We start from the raw sequence: 15,369 nt of genomic DNA on the forward strand, positions 1-15,369 counted from the left end.
AGCACGGAGAGAGGAACTCATCCATCGCCTCAAAGTCCCTACGCCCACGGGGAAGGCAGACGGACACCTTCAGAGCTTCTCAAGACAGGTGTCATCAGAAAGACACTTCAAATTCTGCAGCAATGTCAACGGAAGCAACAGAATATTAAAAATAGTCTTTCCAATGACATGTTTGGGGGTTGTTTTAAAATACCCCAGGAAAAAAACAAACAAAAGCACCCTGTGGGGAAATAGATACACTCACTGAAAACTGCTTAAGACAAGTACACAGGGCTTAGGAGACTAGTCTCTCCTTTTACGTGTCTTTGAAAATTCCCAGTGATAGGAAGATACACAGAACATTCTCTCCACCAAAAATACAAACAGGACGCATTCGCTAAGCATTTCAATTTGGGTTTGCCGCCATCGCAGCCACTAAAATGCCACCGAAAGCCGTTCGCCTCTCTGAAGGTCCAGCTTGGCCGTCCGTGGACAGCTGCCTGCCCAGCTGTGCCCAGTGAGGTCTGGCCCCGCAGCCCCCCAGCAACTCCTCTCACAACATGGACGGGACCCCACGTTCAGTCTCGGCTCCCACAGGCGCTGCCTCCAGCAGGCCCTTCCTGCCGAAACACCCAGAAACCACGTGGAAGGACAAACGTTTTCGTCACGTTCTCAGATCGTCCCCCGTAAGATGGACTCAGATGTGACACTGGAGAAAATGTAATTCAACAATTAAGCCGACCCGAGGTCATTTCTCTAAAGCTTCTTCCTGAATCCTTACCAAGATCATAAACCAGCCGCGATAAAGATGATAAATAAGCTCCATTTAGATCGAACTTTGAGTAATATGAAAACAGGCTCGGAGGACCTCAACGTGGGTGACGGCCACAGCGGTCAGAAATGCAGTTGTAAAAACTCCCACATCTGGCACTTAAATCAGTCCACTTTTATCCGCGAGCAAACACTCCAGAGGATCCAGGACAACACGGTCCTCGGAACTTTTCAACAGAACGTAAACCAGAACTCGGGCGTCCTGAGGAGGAAGCAGCCACAAGGGCGGGAAGCAGGTTCCTTTCCAGACCCTTCCTACGGCCGCGGCAACACTTACCAGCACCTTGTTTTCAACTTTGTCTCCCTTGACTTCCAGCTTGACCTTCTTCTTCAGTGCGACCTTAACCTTCCTCCCGATGACATCTTTTATGCTTTCTGAAAGAAGGGGACAGTTTCGTCACAATTGCTTATTAATAAGAAGAGGGTGAGGGGGCAGAGGGAGCCCTGGGAGGAGGCTTTTGGGTTGTTTTTATTGTGGTTGTTTGTCTTTAGTAAGTTACTTGCTAGTTTTAACAAGCCCGATGGTTATCACTCACCAAGTATTTAGTAAACACCTATTTTGTGCCTTGTGCTGTGTGCTCGGAGGCTGAGCGAATATAAAGGCATATGACGTAACAGCAGCCAGTGCAGACAGGACAGCATCTTTTTTTTTTAAATGTGTGTTTATTGATTTCAGAGAGAGGAAGGGAGAGGGAGAGAGAGAGAAACATCAATGATGAGAGAGAGTCATGGATCGGCCGCCTCCCGCACACCCCCTGCTGGGATGGAGCCCGCAACCCGGGCCTGGGCCCTGACCAGGAATCGAACCGCGACCTCCTGGTTCAGAGGTGGACGCTCACCCACCGAGCCACGCCGACCGGGCAGGCATGACATCACCTTGCTGGGTGAACACACAAGAAAAAAATGGGGGCCTGCCGGGCAGTACTGTGAAGCGCTGAGCTGCGTGCCGGCCATAAGCACGGCAGGAATTGACACACTCCCCTGGCCGGTCAGCTCCAGCCCCCAGAGGCCTGAGAACATGACCATGTTCTGTGAGGGCCCCGACATGGAGGGCAGAAAACGGGGGACCAGAAAGGGACCCAACAATCTGGCCGGGGAAGGGTGTTCCCAGCCAGTGGTCCTTCCAAATTCGCCACAGCACAACACCCCAGGGTGCTCAGCAGGCAGCGGGACAGGAGGCTTGAGAGAGAAAGGGAGGCCTGGAATTTAGATGGTGGCACGAAGGCCTTCCCGGGACTCCCATGAGTACCCCAAACTGGACAGGTCCCCAAACCAAATACCATCCCCTCCTCCTTCCACTGTCCCCGACTCTTCTCTCAGATAGGGAGCCAGGCACCTCCTCTCCCAAAACTCCCCCTAAACAACTCCTGACCCCTGACCTTCACCCTCCTGCAGGCCTCAGACCTCTGGCCAAGACCAAGTCCCTGACCTCCAAGCTATCAGCCACCCCCTCCCACCGTCCCCTCCATAACCAGTGACCCTTCCCAAACCACAGGTGTGGCCGAGTCACTCTTGGCCTATGAGTCGGACTCATTTGGGGATGAGTCCGGAGCTTAGCCTGTCACCCAAGCTCTTTCCCATTTTCAGCTTCCCTCTCAGCACCTAGCGATGGGGTCACGGGCCATCAGTCTCCATCTCTACTCCCAGGACCCTATGTTACTCTTTCCAGATGCCCTTTCCTCCCTTCCTCCTGGTTCCACCTGAAGCTGACTTAGGAATATAAACACGTGGAAAGAGACGGGACAGTTGTCCACCAGAAGGTCAGCCGTGGTGACCTCCAGGCCCTAAGGTGGTGGCAAAGTCCTCCGAGTCTTCTCTGCACTTAATTTTTAAATAAATAGCCTGTATTTACCTTCATAATCAGAAAGGTACACAGTGAATTTTTAAATACTTTATATTGAGGCTTAAATGCTTCATATTGAGATTTGCCTTCTTTCTTTCTTTTGAATGTATTGACTGATTTTGGAGAGAGGGAGGGCGCGGAAAACACTGACTTGCTGTTACCTGTTCATGGGCTGGTTCTCCTATGTGCCCTGAAAGGGGCTCCAACCTGCCCCCTCCGCCTATGGGGACAACTGACCAGCCGGGCTGCCGGCCAGGGCGCCCTGTTTGCCATTTTGAGTCACCAGAGGGGAGCCCCGGGAGCCCCTGGAGCCAGAGCGCGCCAGGTGCGGGAACCCGGCCGCGGCCTCCGGGGCCCTCGAGGGGTCCAGAAGCCCACACCCGGCGCGTCCCCAACGCGCGTGCCTCGCGGGAAGATCGTCAGACAGACGGGACTCGATAAACACAGCAGTCCCACTTCTAGGTGAGGGCGAGATTCAACTCTTAAAATATGTGGACGTATCTGTTCTGAGAAACGTCCAGTTAACCCAGGTGCCTCCTCTGCGCCCGCCCTTCGCCCCTCTCGGTGGGAGGCACGACCGACGCCCACAGCCGGGCGCGGGCAGCTCCTGGGCAACCTGCCCCTCGGGGTCCCGGCCGCGCGCAGCAGCCCCCCCCCCCCCCCCCGCCCCGCGCAGCAGCCCCCCGCGCCCTTCCCGGGAGCCGGGCGCCGGGCAGGTCTCAGCCCCAGAACCGGACGGGCCACTCGCTCGTCAGGCGGAGGCGCCGATGCTTATCGGAGGGGCGACGCCACCGGGCCCGGCGGGGCGGGGGCGCGATGCGGGCGGGCGGGCGCTGCGCCCCGCACCCGGTGGACCGCGGCTCCCGCGCCGACCCGGCGCAGCCCCTCCCCATCCGGCTCCACCTGCCGAGCGGCCGCGCGGCCGGAGGCGCGCGCAAAACTCCAGCCCGGAGTCGGGGCCAAAGCGGGAGCAGGGGGCCAACTCCTGAGGCGCGGAGGGCGGGGGGCGCGGGGGGGGCCGGGGGGGCGCGGGGCGCGGGCGCCCAAAGCACCGGCACGCGCAGCGCTGCGTCCTCGGGACACTGTCCCCGCCGCGCTGTAGCTCCGCCGCCTCCACAAAACTTAAGTTAAACCCCAAGGCCTAGGATCTAGCCCCCACCCCCACCCAGAAAATGACCTCGAGGGTCTCAGACAATGGGTGACCCCGCACAGGTACCCACCCAGGTTCCCCAGGAGCCCGGGTGGGTTAATTATTACTAAACGAGGCTTTCGTCGTTAACCCTCAGCGTCCTGGCCCGAGTCGGCGTCAGTCCCGTCACCCTGTCGCTCCCAGGTCCCCAGCCGAAGCCCCGCCTTCCCCGCCGGGTCCTCGCAGCGGACCTGCGCGCCCCCCGAGTCTGCCTCCCGGCTGGGACTCAGGGGCGGGGGGCACTGCGGGGCCCGCCTCCTGCGCGCGCCCGCGCCCGGCGCCGGGCTTCCCGGGACCTCCCGAGTGGGGGCCGCGGGCCGGCGCCGTAAGGGGGTCTCCCCGCCTCCGCAACTCCGGAGACCTTGCAGCCCCCCCGCCCCGCTCCGCCGACCTCCACCCCCTAGTGGCCGGAGAAGGCGGCGCCGGGCGCGCGATGCCACACGCCGGCCTCTCCGGACTCGGCTCCCCGGGCGGGCGGGCAGCCGGGAGCAAACTTCCCGAGGCGCCCGGGGCCCCACCCAACCGCACCCCGACCCGGGCGCCGAGCTCCGCCCGGGGGCGCAGCCCGCGGGGGCGAGGATCGCGGGGGCGCGGGGCCCCTCTTACCTGTCAGCTCGCGGGGCACCTCGGCGCCCTCCTCGGCCATGGCTCCTCTGCGCGGGGACCGCGGGTCCCACTCCGATCCCCCGCTCCGCCCTCCCCGGACCCCTCGGTTTTGAGAGGCTGATGCGCCGTGCAGACCGGAGGAGGCGAGAGGGCGGGCCGGACAGGCAGCTTGGCCGCGCCCCCGTCGTGCCCCCCCCCAAAAAAAAATAAATAAATAAATAAATAGTGGCCGATCCGCGGGGGCTGCGGCTACGGCTACATGACGCCTCCTAGCAGCTCCAACGGCCGACGGATGGACTGACGGACGGAGAGCCCGCAGGACCCGCTTCGGCCCGGCGCCCGGCCCGGCTGCGCCCCAGCTCGCGCGGCTGCTCCGGCGGATCCGCGCACCTACGGCCCTAGGTGCGGGCGGAAGGAGGGGGAGGGCGGGGAGCGCGCGCGGGGGCCGGGGTTCCCGGCGGTCCCGCGGCGCCGCTGGGCGGGGGCAGCCGCGGCCGCCTCCCCTCTCCTCCTGCGTCTCCTCCGGCGCCTCCTCCTCCTGCGTCTCCTCCTCCGTCTCTCCTCCCCGCTCCTCCTCTCTCCTCCTCTCTCCTCCCCTCTCCTTCCCTGCCCTCCCCTCCTCTCCCCTCTCCGCTCCTCCTGCGTCTCCTCCCCACCTCGCGAGAGCAGCGCCGCGCAGTCCCCGCGGCCTCGGCGCCGGGCCGCCGGGTCCCCGCGCGGGGCGCCCCCGGGGGGACGCTCGGCCCCCGTCGCAGCCTCGCTCCCCCAGCCCGGAGCCCGGCGTCTGGAGAGGGCGCGCGCGGCCCGGGAGCCCTCTGCTGGCGGCCCGCGGGACGGCCGGGGGCCGGGTCCCGACGCGTCCCCGCGTCCGCGGGCAGAGCGCCAGGCGACGGGAGGCGCAGGTTCCGCAGACGCGTCTGCTCGGAAACCGGCGCGTCTGGGTCTCTTTTACGCACGCTCCTGGCTCGGCCTCCCCTGGGCCGCGCCGTCGTGTCATTTTCCCCGTCTGGCGAGGAGCAGCGAGATGAAACCTGTGAACGTCAACCAGGGGGCGACAGCCGCCGCGCGCAGACGCTCCACGCGGGAGAGCGCCTGTCACCCGCGGGGACCTCCGTTCACCCCAGGCCCACGCGGGGAGTGACCATTATTCACAGAAGCCGGAATCAGCCTGCGGATGCGTCTGATCCCACCTCCGACGTCTCTGGGTCCACCCTGGAGATACCTTCGGGGCCAGGGACCCCTGGGAGCGCCTTGGCGGCTGCCTCGTTTCCTAGCGGCTGGGAATGTCGCATCAGGTGGCGTTTTTAAAGGTCAGAAAGAGGAAGGAGGAAAGAATCCCTGCTTTGGTCACCCTCTGCGCCGGCAGTGCCGTCGGCGGTTACCAACCGGACCGTTCCCACCGTCTAGCCTGCGCGCTCTCGCTCCAGACTCCCCCCAGGGACCTGCGTCACCCCCCTGCAGGTTGCCGGAAGGTTTTCTGCGTTTCAGCCTCGCCACTGTGCCCCTTCTTTGTGAAGGTTTCCCAGGTTTTTCCAGATCGCTGTGACTCGTCTGCTCAGAGCCCCTAAGCTGCGCCCCTGGCGCCCCGCCGCAGCCTCGGCCCCTCGCTGCCTGTCCAGCTCCCTGCTGCGCTGTCCCCCGGGCTCCGTTTGTCTGCTGGACGAGACCGTAGGTGACCTGAGGGCAGGACTTGGTCTCACACCCCTGAGCCTCCTCAAGAGACTCGCGCAGAGTCCGTGTGCGATACACACTTGGTAACTGATTGGGTTTTAGAGCTTCGGACCTCAGGTTCCCCACAGTTTGTCTCAAAAGTTGTCCATTTCCCTTTTTTATTATGTTTTCATTGATTTTTTTTTTTTTTTTTTGGAATAAGAGAGGAAGAGAGAAACATCGATGGGCTGCCTCCTGCACACCCCCCTCCCCCCACTGGGGATCAAGCCTGAAGCCCCGGCCTGTGCCCTGCCCGGGAATCGAACCTGTGACCTCTTAGTTCCCGGGTCAACACTCAACCATTAAGCCACACTGGCTGGGCCACACCTGAACTCCTCAAATGTTGAACACAGTGGCGATGAATGTAACATAGACTGAGTAATAAAATTATTGTGGAAAATGAGACGTGGACTCCTATTTTTAGTTTCTAGGCATCCATTCATATCTGTATAAGTCACGCTCTGTGTAACAACCTTTCGGTCATCGAGGGACCACATATATGCTTTAAAAGTTCCTGTCACCCAGTGACGTTGTAGCAGCCCCGATGGAGCCCAAGGCATTGCTCACAGGCTTGTGGTGACATCGGTGTAAACAAACCTACAGCACCGCCCGTCGTATAAAAGTATTGCAGACACAATTGTGCACCGTAGGTGTGGAAGCAGGCAACAGACTGACGTTTCAGAGGGAGGGGGAAGGGATTAACCAGGGAATTTATATGCATATATGCACAGCCCAAGGACAGACAATAGTGGGGGGAAGGCCTGGGGAGGGGGCGGGAGGGGTTGGAGGGATGAATGGGGGAGGAAGGGAGACATCTGGTAATACTTTCAACAATAAAGATACATTTTTAAAATACTTGATAATAAATGGCTCTGTCACTGGTTCATGTATGCCCCATACTACAGTTTTATCATTACATTAGAAAGTACTCTATTTATTTAGAAAGGTTTGCTGTAAACAGTAGCCAGGCCGTGCATCTTGTGTTCGCCACCTCTCCGGATTGCATCATTTCTCTCGTGCTTGATTTAATCTCGGTTGTTTTTTACAGTAACATGCTGTGCAGGCTTGTAGCCCCAGAGCAACAGGCCGGACCATGAGCCTGGGTGTGCAGTGGGCTAGACCCTCTAGGTTTGTGTGAGCGCCTCTGTGGTGTTCGCATGACAGAATCACCCAACGATGCGTTTTCTGAGACTGTGTCCCCATCGTTAAGTGGTGCACGACTGCGTATGGAAGCTCTCCGTACCTTCTGCTCAACTTTTCCTGTAATCCAAAACTGCTCTAAAAAGTAGTTTATTACTTTATATTAAAATTCATTAATGCGTGAGGAGAAAGAAGACAGGAGACAGTAGCAAACAAGAAAAGTCAACATGTGGGAGACTCGGAGAGCCAGTGGAGGAATGGTAACTGACTTAACAGACCAGGGAAAGACAACGTCTGAGCCAGCGGGGAGAAAGCAAATAAAAAGCAGGCTAATTTCTATCGCAGAGCCCACGAAATCCTCAGGAACTGGAGACACAAAGGATCTCTGAGCACAGGCCTACAGAATGTGAGGCGGACCAACAGCAGGAGGCGGCTTGGGAAGGACTCCGAGGGAAAGTTATACCCTCCATGGTCCCTTCTCCACAGAGTAGCTCTGGTGACAGGTTGGGTTCAAGGGGTTGTGGTATTTCTATTTATTCCCAAATCCAATATGCTGCTTTAAAAGGTGACTGCTACCGCCCCCTGCTGGTGGCTAGCAGAGTTGACTTGCTCCTGCTTGGGCTGCGCAGTTGGAATGATTTCTGACACGCAGGTTAAGCACCATCTGTCCTCTAGGGTCCACAGCAGCGCCTGACGGTAGGCACCCAAACCTGAAAGGAATGAATGGGAAACCCCAGGAGAACTTTTGTTGGTAAACTGTTCTTTAACTGCACGGATAACCAAATCCAGAGAAAATGCAGAGCGAGGATCTTAGCTTTACAACTGAAAGGACCTGAGAAGTCCTGGGGTATGCTTCAAAGCCCGGTGGTAAAAACGGTTTTGTAGACACATACGTTTCAGAAACAATGCGGTAAATGAAGGCGCATCGATTTCTTCATTGTGGAACTGGAGAGGTTCTCTTAATGGGAGATAAAACAGACCTCACATCCGTGTTCTCTCTCCTTCCCTCCGTCTCTCTAAAAAAAAATAAAAACATATCCTTGGGTGAGAATTGAAAAAAAAAGTGTCAGGATATTTTTGGTCACGTGTAAGTGCCTTCACAGTAAAGGGAACTGACTGCTCCAGGTGTGGACCCATCAGGGTTACAGTCTCTTGAGTGTTCAGTTTTCCCTTCTTTGTTGGACTCCTTACGAGGCCTGCATCCTGCATGGCAGGAAGGAGCCGTAACAGGTCTCACTCTCCAGCCCACACTAAGCAGAAGTGCCCACAGAAATCCTGAGCGTCACTAGGGCTTACGTCACAGGCCCACCTGTGACCTGGCCACCACGGTCACTGTGGCAGAATGTCCCCTTTGATCCAGCGCATGTCATGTGTTCCGTCCCTGGGGCAGCATAGTTGTAGGTGGGTAGCAATGGATCTCCAGTGGAAGCAAAGTGGGGACTATCGTAAAAGGTTAAACGGACATTGGGGTCAACCAACAGGTGACCATATACCGCTCAAGACACACCACAGACCACCAGCAGCAACCCAAAGCTTAACCAAACAAACAAACACAAGTCATTTGCAGAGGACTTGACGGCAATAGATTCGCATGGGAGACAAGAATTTTGTTCTAAAGCTATGAAACTAGTTTCGGGACACGAACAGGATGGATAATACAAACCACGGTGACAGTTTTCGTTCATCTTTCCCGTGGGAGGTTCCGGACGCAAAAGCACACGGCCTTTTCGCACGTTAAGGCTTCAGCGTGGGGGGACGTTTCCCCTTCTCTCTGGAGGGCCCTGTTGCACCAGGTTTAAACCAAGACTTTAACTCTGTGGCTAATGGTCCGAGGACCTCCGCGCTCGTGACCCCATAGGCCCTACCACACTTGGCATTCTGCAGCTTAGCTTGTCATTGTCCATGTACTGTTTGCAGAAAAACATCGCTGCAGTGACAGCAATGGGGGTTGGCAGGTGCCCTCTGTGAGGACAAAAGGGGGTTAAAGCATGACGAACACACGTGGTGCCCAGGAAGGGGCTTGGGTGGCAACTTCTCCAGGTTCAAGCTCCCTGGATACAGAAGTGGGAATTCCTGAGCTGGAAGGGACGGTCCAGTCCCTGGCTTCTGGGCAACGGCGCACATTAAAGTCATTCAAGACTAAGAGTGCAGCATATTCTGTGTAGCAGGTTTGATTGTGTGTGGTTTTTATGGTTGTCTTATTTTTTATTTTTGCTCTTTAAAAAAAATAGATCAAATAGTAGAGAAAAGAGAGGGCCAATAAATCTTAATTCAAACCTTATTACACTCTGTGGTTCTGAAAGACTTTTAAGAAGATTTTAAAATTCAAACGCCCTGCCACATAGGAAGCAGATATTCCAAAATAAATATTCTACCGTGTGCTCTGCCAGTAAAGTGAGGCAATAATTTCTTTATCACCACAAAAGCCGAGGCAAGCCCGGGGACGTAGGCTCCACCGAGCACGCGGCTTCTCTGAGACGGTTGGGAGACTGTTCTTCATTTTCCTGGGGATTTTTAAGCGCACAAGCCAACCAAAATGCTAAAGAAAATATTAATAATATCTCAAAGAACTTTCACATAGTCCCTGGCCCCATCCTCACGACCTGTCACCTCGCCAGCGCCCCACCTCCTAATGCCCTCGCCGTGGGCAGCAGGTTTCAACAAATTTCTTGGGGGGCGGGGGAACACTCAGATGTTCAGTTAAAAGACCATATTCTAAACACTTAGGACAATATTCCAGAATATCCCAGGCCTTAGAGCCTTTGCACACGGGACAGCTGAACACTGAAGGGTGGCCAGCACCCCTGGGAAATGGATTTTTAATTTTATTAACTTTAATGAATTAACAGTTACATTTAAGTAGCCACCCGTGGCTATGGCTGCCTATTGGACAGTTCCTCTGATTCATTTTCTGGTGCATTTTCCGGGGCGGAGCCTTTTCACCCCGAATTCTGAGTTGGAATAGGTGGGAGAGCAGGAAACCCCCAGGGCAGCCGTGTGGGTGAACCCCGAGTGCGGACGGACCCCCAGGGCCGCGCGTCTGCTGCGGGGGGCGGGCGGGGGGCGGGCGGGCCCCCTCGCCAGGTGGCGGCACCTTGGACAGCGCCCCTGGGTTCCTGAGGATGCTCCTCGAGGTACCTGGTGGGGACCCGGCTGGTTTTCCTCTTAGGAGGCGACACAGACACCACCTGAGTCCTTCGGCCCCTGGCGCCCCCGCGCCGCGCCTTCTCCATCGCGACCTCCGCGTCGCCAGGTGTCCCCACGACGCGCCTGTTCCTCCAGTTCCCAGGACATAATTCTCCGTAACGTCGTCAGGAGTGTCGCTGGCCTTCCTCTCGGACTCCGACTCGGAACAGCACCGGCCACTCTGTCACTGGGTTGGAAGTTCAAGTCCAACAGACAGCCCCCGCCCCCGTCCTTTCCTCCAGCTGACGTCACTCACTGCAGGAGAAGAAAAGGGGCGCAGGATTGCCCCCCAGTGGCGGCTCGCAGATCGGGAGGGATCCTGGCTTTATCCGGGGGACCGGCGACCCGGGCTGAGGGCCGCCTAGTGGACTTTCAGCTCCCGGACCCTGTTACCTTGGTGCTGACAAGGGGGGGGATGATTTTGTACCCACCTCGCTGTGCACCTCTGGCAGCTCTGGTTCAGACCTGCGATGGCACCTCCGTCTTCCTCTGACTCTTGCTGTGGTTTCTTTCGCCCCCACACCCCCTGCGGCACCCAACCCTGCACCTGCAGCTCCAAATAAACCCAGGGTGTAACTGCTTTCTGTAACCACAATGCTACCGAGATCAGGAGAGAATGGAAACCGCAGAGGCAACCTTCGCATAAGCGGCTGGTTTATCCTCAAGCTACGGACAAGGATCGGCCAGTTCCAAAAAAGTCCAAAAAGCTGAATGTCTTGAAACTTGCCTTAGAGCTGCTCAGGGGTGCTGGGGAAGCAGCTGACGGGACGGAGGCTCGCGGTCAGCTGGCTCTGCTGCCACCTCGCATTTCAGGAGTCCCGCTCTGGAAGCACAAAGAGCCGGGAACCTGTAGTTTGCGCGCAGCCAACGCGCCCGGAGCAGTTTTACTTTCCCGGGCGGTCCTCGCCTCCAGCGGCCCCTCCTCGGGCGTCTGGGCGCGTCTGGGAGCTGCAACGGGCCGGTGTCGTCGGTAGGTGGCGCGAGAGGACCACATCCACGCGCGCACCTTGGCCCCTCCCGTTCTGGACCTTGTTCACCTGAGATGCGCCCACAGTAACCCACGCCGCTCCCACCCCTGCAAGAACCCGTGCTTCTGGGGTATCCAAGAAGAGAGGGGCATCATCTGCCCCCCCCCCCAGGGGCCCCTGGGAAGCTCTGCACCCTTCCCCGAATCTTCAGAGCAAATTTAGTTTTGTGCCGAACTTGCCTGTCCCTTAGTTGGGTGGACAGCCCCCGAGGCATGAAATCCTTCCAAGAGGCCCTTGTGCGCACAGTGGCTAACTGGTCTTCCCCGTGCTCCGACCTGGGCCTCTCTGCAGGGAAAGAAGGACATTTAAACTCCCTCCATCTCACCAGGGCCTCCTTCACACACACCCCCGTTTAGGGGACCCCTGTCCACCCACAGACACTGACCCCAGGTCACGCACCTTCCCAGCGCACTGAGAGAGTAAACCCTGAAAGTTCTCATCACCAGGGAGAAAAAAAATTTTTTCTTTTTCTTTATGTTTATTTGGGCTCATGGACACAAACTAAACTTACTGCGATGATCATTGCGTTATGTGTGTAAGTCAAATCTTTACCCCGGACACCTTGAACTTACACAGTGCTGTGGGCCAAGTACATCTCAATAGAACTGGGGGAGAAATGAACCTAGAAAAGAAAAGCAAATTATCAAAAAGTATTTTATCATGATTACACTTTTAAAAAAATTACATCTATTCATAAATAATTAAAACACATGCCGTAAAACTTTAATGATGGGAATTACTGGGTTGGTAGGAGAGTGAATCTTTTTGTCGCTGGCTTATGGTTTTCTGTATTTACATGTTTTACAATGAACATATACAACTTTGCAACCATACAATAAATTTAAATTTTTCTTTAAAAAAAATCCCTCAAGGTCTTTAGAGGTGCGGTCAGCCCAGGCCTTTGCCAGTGGCCACCCCCACTTCTACCCTTCTCTTCAAATTGTGCACCTTTGGGCCACCTGGGTACGAGAAGGAGCTTCGAGTCTGAGCTCTCTGCCCCTGAACAGACGCTCCCTCAGGTTCACAAAAAAGAGGGCCCCTTAACTTTCAGGTGTGACCTTGCAAGGACCTGCCTCCACCGGGTCCGCGGAGGGCGCGTGGGGCAGCGCTGTTCTGTTCGAAGGAGTAAAAAGCAGAGACGGGGGGAGGGGGGTAGTGCTGGTCTGTGCAGCCCCAAGCCTCACACCCGCGAAGGGCGTGGTCCCGGTGAGGGCGCCTCGCGTGTTAGTGACAGTCTCAGGATTTGGCCCCGCCCACCGGCCCGCCTCGGGAGGGAGGAAGGGAGGAAGGGAGGAAGGAGGGAGGGAAGGGGGAAAGGAGGGAAGGAGGGAAGGAAGGAAGGAAGGAAGGAAGGAAGGAAGGAAGGAAGGAAGGAAGGAAGGAAGGAAGGAAGGAAGGAAGGAAGGAAGGAAGGAAGGAAGGAAGGAAGGAAGGAAGGAAGGAAGGAAGGAAGGAAGGAAGGAAGGAAGGAAGGAAGGAAGGAAGGAAGGAAGGAAGGAAGGAGGCCTTTCCTCTGCGAGGCCCGGGCCCGCCCCCTGCACCCGCGACCCGTTTCCATTGAAACCGCGTTTCCCGAGCTGACCGGCTCGGCAGCTGAAACTGTCCCCGGCGAACGGGACCGGTCAGCAATGACGACGCTCATCTGTCTCTTGCACGGAAACCTCCAGCCCTGGGGTCCACCTGCCCCGCGCGGCAGGAGGTCGGGGCCAGACGGCGAGGCAGCGTTTCCCGGGCCTCGGGCTCATTTCTCTGGGGGGGGAGTAAAATATCGGCGGCCTCGCAGGGCAGGAACGGCCACTACCGCCCTCAGGCAGACAGACGGACGTCACCCGGACACCCCCGGGCGCAGCTGCCTCGCGGGGCGTCCCCGCCTCGGGTGGGCGGGGCGCCGTGTCCTCCGCCGAGCCCCGCCCCTCCCACTCCCACCCCGCCGCCGACACCTGTCCAAGCCCCGCCACCCAGACTCACAGTGATTGGCTCCTGGGCGCCACGTGACCCAGGTGGAGCCAATGAGAAGCAGTCCTGGGACTCGGGCTGCGCCGAGGGCCGAGCGCCCGCCTTCGCGGTTGCTAGGAGACCGCGGAGCCGCTGGGGGCGGGCGGAGACCCCGCGGCTCCGAAAAGCGAAGCTCGCGCGTGGAAAACATTACTGATGACGTCGCTCCGGCCCCCGATCGGAGCCGTTCTACCCTAATTACCAGCCAGTTAAGCCCCGAGTGCACAAGCCCTCTCCGGTTACACGCTGCCGCCTGCACCCCGAAGTCCTGGCTAATGCCACGGGAAGTGTGACTGCTCTGAAAAGGCCTGCACCTTTTTAAAAACACACACACCAAAAAAAAATCTTGTTTTCGTTTTGCTTTTTTCTAGAGAGAGGAAGGGAGAGAGAAACATCATGGATGAGAGTCACTGCCCGGCCGCCTCCTGCAGGCCCCACTGGGATGGAGCCCACGACCCGGGCACGTGCCCCGACCGGGAACTGAACCTCGATCCTAGGTCGACGCTCAACCACTGAGCCACACTGGCCGACCAAGGTTTGCATCTTCATAACAGACCCGTTTTCGGCTCTGAGAGCTGCGTTGACTTGGAGGATTTCAGTGCTCGGTGTCCAGCTGGGGTGCTGGGATACTCTGAAGGGGGGCCAGGGACTAGAGACACGCAGGTTCCACTCACCAGTGACTGTCCCCTCGCCGGTCACCGAGACTGGCCCTGGCGGCGCTGAGTCAGGCCCGAGGACACAGCAGCGGGTGACCCCTCCACGTGGGAACATTCCTCACTGAAATCAGTCATTGTGCTGGGCCTGTACCCGCAGGCGCACCCCTGCCAGGGGAATGAGCCTGACGCCGTGAGAACCAGCTGAGGTGGCAGCTTGTCCTAGAAATGCCACCTTGGGTCCTGCCTCGGTCCACCGGCCTCCCGCCCAGGCCGCAGACAGGCAGCTGGACTTGGCAGGAAGAGGCTATTTTTCTGAAAGTTAAAACTGCTCTCCCCGCTGGCAGGGCAGGGGCAGCAAGCCAGGCCCCATTCCACGCCAACCTTCTTTTAGCAAGTCCTGCCCTGCTGCTTTGCTCGGGGAGATCATTTTCCGAGGACTGAGGATGGGCTCCCCGGCAGCCTCTCCCTCGGGGTGGGACCCCCTCAGGAAGGCGGGGCGAGGGGCGGATCGGCTCTCAAAGGGGCCCTTCCTCTCTGCTTCGCATGTGTCAGCTCATGAAATCGGCAGCATAACCCTAAGGCAGTGCCTCTTAGTCGTGTCGCCATTTGACGGATGAAGAAACTGAGGTACAGTGATGTTAGGAGGCCACCGCGTGTTTGCACAAAGGCAGGTCAGCTCTGGAAGGCTCTTCTCACCACCAGGCATGGAGCTAGTGGAGGAGCTTGGAACCAGCGAGCAATCGATCGACGGTGCGTCCCCCCCAGGCACAGCTCTGGAAGGTCTCTCCGAGGGGCTTAAGACAGCCACGTGCTGGGGAGGGTACAGCACCCAGGGGTCTGTGTTTTCATAGCCAATACCACGGATTCTGTTAGACTGTATTTATTCAGGGTGGTTTGAGGGGCTAATGGCTATTTGGGATGGCTGACTGAAGCCGCTTCTGGATGCCAATTTCCGCGCAAACCACTGTGTGTGGCAGGGAGAGGAACACACAGGTCCCCCCACCGAGAGGCTCACTCGCACCTGGACATGCACATTAAAACAAACCAGCAAACAAACAAAATCTCTAACAAATTAGGTCCATGTAGGCACCCGAATGGTCTAGGAAAGCATGGATGGGCAGGTGGAGAGAAGCGTGGGCCACGGGATGGGTAAGAAGGTTGAAATGAGCACGTCTGAGGACTGAGCAGGGGAACAGTCACAGAATC

General features: G+C 57.7%; 1 protein-coding gene across 1 annotated transcript in view; it reads right to left on the reverse strand.

The window, feature by feature from the left end:
- CARMIL1 (capping protein regulator and myosin 1 linker 1) overlaps positions 1 to 4,520 on the reverse strand; it is an 80,597-nt gene extending 76,077 nt beyond the window's left edge. The window contains exons 1-2 of the mRNA XM_087827966.1: positions 4,449 to 4,520; positions 1,088 to 1,185 (exon numbers count right to left, since the gene is read on the reverse strand). Coding sequence (XP_087684092.1) covers positions 1,088 to 1,185; positions 4,449 to 4,488 — 138 coding nt within the window. The 5' untranslated portion in view covers positions 4,489 to 4,520. The remainder of the gene's footprint in view (positions 1 to 1,087; positions 1,186 to 4,448) is intronic.
- Between the last annotated feature and the right edge of the window lie 10,849 nt (positions 4,521 to 15,369).

Source organism: Miniopterus natalensis, chromosome 19 (assembly GCF_054644295.1).
Source record: "Miniopterus natalensis isolate mMinNat1 chromosome 19, mMinNat1.hap1, whole genome shotgun sequence".
In the NCBI taxonomy this organism is placed as follows: Eukaryota; Metazoa; Chordata; class Mammalia; order Chiroptera; family Miniopteridae; genus Miniopterus; species Miniopterus natalensis.